Below are 4,933 nucleotides of genomic sequence, written 5' to 3'. Positions count from 1 at the left end.
TTCGTATTTGTTATGTTAACTCAAACGGGAGTAGTGTTAGACACTAAAACATGTGAAAGAGAAGTGGGGAATCTAATTTCCTTCATGCATCCCGTGTTCGAAGCTCCCCCTCTACTAAATTATCGTAATAGTTTCAAAGCCTCCCCCTCCCTTTAATAGTAATGATTTAAATAATAATAATAATAATTTCCTAAAAATCAGTATGCTTAAACTAGGAGGTAAGAAATTAGACTAAACTACATAATAAGCCACCTATAATTGGTATCAGACTCTAATTTGGTATTTAATTTGTAATTCATGAAAATCGAACCAAGACACTGCACTACTAAGTATACTGTAATTTTCCTAGCTAAGGTGGGAGTTCTTCAACGCAAAAAAAAAAGTAGGTGGACAATATGGGAGGGAACCCCTAATTTCAGTACACAAATTATTGGCTAAAGAGTTTACCTTCCTTTTCCAAATTTTTTATTCATTGAAGGCGTCGGTCGAGACTCAACCACATGGAAAATAAAATACATGGCTGCTGCTTGAATTCTATTTCAGGTTTGGTCAAGTGCGGTCCCCTCTGCTTATCCATAATGCGCGTCCCACTACCCTCTTTCTAAAAGCTAAATCAATAAAATAAAATAAATACGACATGATTCTCTATAAAGTTGTCCTAAGTGAGAAGAAAAACAAAACGCACACAAAATGCAAAGGCCTAACATAGTCTTCCCTCTGATAGTCCTCGGCCTTTGCTATCTCACCTGCACAACAGCCACAGGGATGAGCCCTTCATCCACGCCGTGCAACAGTTCGATAGTGGAGTGTGACGACGAAGGTGAGCTGCTGATGGAGTCCGAGATAAGCCGGAGGTTTCTTCAGACCAAGAAGTACATATCACCTGGGGCTTTGAAACCAGACCAACCAGTTTGCAACGGCGGCGGTAGAGGTGAAGCGTATAGTAAAACTGGAGGTTGCCTTCCTCCTCCATCTAACCCTTATAATAGAGGTTGTTCCAAGTATTATCGTTGTAGGTCGGACTCGTGATCACGGATGATATGTATGTAGAACACTTGTTTTTGCTTCAAGTGTTCAATAAACTCATCCCATTTTTAAAATTAAAGCTTCATATCGATGTAGCACGCTTCTCATAGATAATGGTTAAAGAATCTTTCTCCATTGTTTCGGTATTAAAAAGAGAATTGCTATATTTATCACTTTGAAATAATCATCATGCATTTCTCTACTGTTGTGATTTACTAGATAGGGTTGCAAGATAACTTTTTCAGAATGTAAATAACAGTCCTCTTGCCCACCGTTTAAATTAGGAAATTTAAGCCTGTCGAGGAATTCTAAACTAGCGGCAATCCATGATAGTGGTGGCAGGGTTGGTGGCATTAGTGATGTTAGTAGCGGCGTCATTAGTGGGAGTGTTAGTAACGGAGATGATGGCATACAATCACCGTTCTAAAATCTCCGCCTAACGCCACCTAGGCCTTGCCTAAGCGCTAGGCGACTGATCACCATCCGTATTAATTCCTAGGCATTTGAAAATTAAGAAATAATGCTTAAACCTGCTTAGGCACCCGCCTAGACCACATAGTCATTCATCTAGTCCGTCCAGACTCTCACTTGGATATAAAATAGATAACTTTCATTATGCATTATGTTCTAATACTTTATAATTTATATGTCATTCTATTAGGCCATTTATATATCTCAATGCAATTATGTATTTTTTAGGTATAAACATGCACTTATTTATTCGATGTATAATAAATTTACTTAAATCCGCCTAATCTGGCAAAAGCCCCACCTATCCCTCGCTAGCCGACTAGCGCCTAACAGTTTTTAGAACCTTGCATACAATACATGATTTTTTTTATTTTTAGCTCACCCTCATAGAACTTTTAAAAATAAAAACTATTTAAATGTAATTTCAAATATATTTTCCTTGTCCAAGCAAATGGCAGAGAACGTTTATCTTTTACCGTTCTAGACAGCAAATAAACTGAGCTTTACCCATGCTCTACCTCCAATATATTCCCAATACGTTTGTACTTTTGACTACAATTACAACTTTTGAAATCCTACCGGGCAACTCAGGGTAAACAAGGGAAAAAAGGGTAAAAGGAATTTTAAACGTTCGATTACATCGAATATGCCCTAACAACTGTAATATTTGATTCTTCTTTTTTCATTACGATGTTCGATTCTTGATGTGGGAGAGATTGACCGAAAGTGTTTGGTCAACATGAATTCCAAGCCTCCTTAAACGAAAGCTTCCATACCTCTTGGACATTAGAAGAACCATCAGCAACTTCGACGACCATGCTAGAAGCCAAGACCCCTGCAGAAAAGAAATCCAAGAAAAATATTTTAATCTTCGTATTTAAGCATCAGTAAATGTAACTTGATAACAGTCGATAACCATGGATTGGTCACAGCTTTAAGGACTCTCAAACACATATTCATACAAGAAACATATCTAACAAAGGCAAATTATAATCTTCATCACAAAAAGCATATGCTCGTAATGAATGCCGTAAGCTGTAACTTGTTCTTATCTGATTTCACACAATCCTACCATCCCAAGGAATATGGTAGGAAAGAAAGAAGTAAAAATTATTAGACATACCGCAACTGCAAGTTCGCAGTAACAAGTCATAAATAACACATCAATAAGAGAATACCTTCTTTATGAGTTTACAGAGATGTGGGAGAGTAGAAATTGAGTAAACTGTCTCTGCCATTAAAATAATATCATATTGAGCATCTAAACTTTGCTCTGGACTAACATTAGGATCCTTCTCGATGTTTAGTGCATAAGGAAGAAGCTTATGCAGTTCACGCCAGTCACCGGCAAAAAAAAGGAATTTCGGACCCCACATTAGACTTTGTCACTTGCACTGATGGGGGTTGGAAGCTTGGAATATTTGAATTTACATTCGGTATGGTCAGACACCACAGGACCTCGCCATTGAAGTCCTGGAAATGAATGGCAGCTGCACCCTGATTCAACAATGAAAATCTTAAGAAATCTAACATGAGAAACTACACTTACAAGCTTAAGAAACTTAACTTCACCTCAAGGCAGGCAAAGATACCAAGAAGTCCATGGCCACAACCAAGCTGAAAAATCATGACAGGAAACACAGTAAGGGAGTGTAAGGAATGGGAGAAGTGGGCCAAAGACTGGCATCAACTTTTTTGACAACCAATAAATCATTCATCGGAGATAATTACTTGTAGTAGTGATATATTTCTTTGTTGATTAATGATCAATGACGATGTGGGTTCACGTATGGACTCTGAAATTTTACCAACGAACACTTAGATCAATGAAAATGGAGCAGTTCATTAAGAATTGAGATAACACTGTTAATTTCCAACAGGAAAATCCACCTAGAAATTTGAAGAGTGTCCCTCTATGATGTATGCACATCAAGTTTATGGATTGCCACTTAGTAGGGAAACCCTACAATCTGAACGAAGTAGGCAGGATGCAACCAGAAACAAAATTAGTTTCTGTCTGTGAGGATATAATACATTTCAAGGTCAAGAAGCGTATGGCACATTTCACAATTTGAGGAATAGACTACCAGGCTATAGGTTATAAATTACAATAACCCGAGAATATTAAGGTGCCTACCTCTCAAACGCGTTTACCAGTAAATGATAAATGTCCACTTTGAACTTCGGATCTAAGGGCTTTAACTAGATCAAGAGAACCTTCCCACAGCTTTAATCCCCCTACACCCAAAAACCAAAATAAATAGCACATCATATATAAATTAAACGTTTTCAGCACAGAATATTATTTTTCAATTATTGAATGACTACTAACAAACAGATGAAGATGGAAGAAATGTATAACCATAATTTCCCGGGAACTAAATCGGAGTTGGATAGCGTGAAAAAGTCTTGAGTACTAACCCGGCCCTACAATCAACTTACGCACGAACTCTAAGTTACACTCAAATTAAACTTAACTTTACAGATTACCAAATTCTACTAAAAGCAGCATTTTTTTTTTATAACATTGAAATGTACTTTCCTCCATTTTCTGGGAAACCAAACAGAAAGAATCAGGGAAAAAGTGACCTTGAGCAAAGTAAGTCCGCCCAATTCCACTGGCTCCACAGTGTAATTCACGGACGACCAAATCTGTTCCACATAAAGATCAATCATTTGTGTTTTTGAAAGTGCAAAATACAGTAATTAATTCGTAATTAAAGTAATTGATAAGTAGTTATTAACTAATTAATACCTCGGTGGGAAGCACTTCGAGGGAAAGAGGTCGAGGAGGAAGAAGGGGCTCGAATTGTTCAAGAAACCCTGACCCGACGATGAGAAGAGCCTAAACGGTTGGAAACTTGTTCTCTGAAAAAAAAAAAGGAAACAAATATTCAGAAAAAGCTTCAGATTACGTAATTAGGAATCAGGAATAGCCTAATAGGGCAGCAGACAAACTCACCTCAGACTCCATTGCTGCCTGCTCTCTACTCCTCACAGCTTTTGGGGTTTTGGTTTTTGTATACTTGGTTACAAGGTTTTCGGGTTTTCTTATTTTCTCAAGTAATGAAAAACCCACGCCCAAATTACGAGTTTTCCCTCCATCTTATTATTCGTGTCTTCTAAGGTGCCGACAAAGCTTTGCGGGCCACGTGTGCGGACGGAATGTGAGTCATTGGATGAAATCTCTACGACTGAAAACCAATCCATTAAAATGAGTTTGAGGTGAAACTAGGCTACAAATGACCTATCAGTAATTAAAAATAGTACCCGGCATCAATTCAAAAGTTTTGGAATTTAAACTCTCCCCCTTCCCCTGACATCAACAGTTACCATATTAAATTTATCTTCTTCCAAAACTCTCCATTTTCTATCAGCCCTCAAACATCCTTCCTGTCGAAAAGTTGTTTAGCGTTCGAAAATTTCGTTGCTGCTC

The 4,933-nt window shown here is 37.8% G+C and overlaps 1 protein-coding gene and 2 pseudogenes across 2 annotated transcripts; 1 reads left to right on the top strand and 2 right to left on the bottom strand.

Annotated features, from left to right (window-relative positions):
* The first annotated feature begins 657 nt into the window (after window positions 1-657).
* On the top strand, window positions 658-1,210 carry LOC148691574 (protein RALF-like 32 pseudogene; annotated as a pseudogene).
* A 696-nt stretch (window positions 1,211-1,906) lies between these two features.
* Window positions 1,907-4,590, bottom strand: LOC137738130 (uncharacterized; annotated as a pseudogene). The gene is made up of 10 exons (XR_015954665.1): window positions 4,460-4,590; window positions 4,253-4,365; window positions 4,087-4,149; window positions 3,860-3,924; window positions 3,635-3,735; window positions 3,388-3,467; window positions 3,229-3,293; window positions 3,070-3,114; window positions 2,676-2,994; window positions 1,907-2,332 (listed from the first exon to the last, which is right to left on the bottom strand). The product of XR_015954665.1 is annotated as an uncharacterized LOC137738130 (transcript).
* On the bottom strand, window positions 2,232-3,101 carry LOC148691573 (uncharacterized). Its single transcript, XM_088682892.1, has 6 exons — window positions 3,090-3,101; window positions 2,929-2,994; window positions 2,676-2,819; window positions 2,621-2,625; window positions 2,460-2,470; window positions 2,232-2,332 (listed from the first exon to the last, which is right to left on the bottom strand). The coding sequence occupies exons 1-6, from the start codon at window positions 3,099-3,101 to the stop codon at window positions 2,232-2,234; spliced, it is 339 nt and encodes a 112-aa protein (XP_088539018.1).
* Window positions 4,591-4,933: the final 343 nt, after the last annotated feature.

This window comes from Pyrus communis, chromosome 13 (assembly GCF_041283825.1).
Source record: "Pyrus communis isolate YQ-2024b chromosome 13, ASM4128382v1, whole genome shotgun sequence".
In the NCBI taxonomy this organism is placed as follows: Eukaryota; Viridiplantae; Streptophyta; class Magnoliopsida; order Rosales; family Rosaceae; genus Pyrus; species Pyrus communis.
The sequence above is the reverse complement of the archived record's forward strand: the minus strand, read 5'-3'. Positions and strand labels throughout refer to the sequence as shown.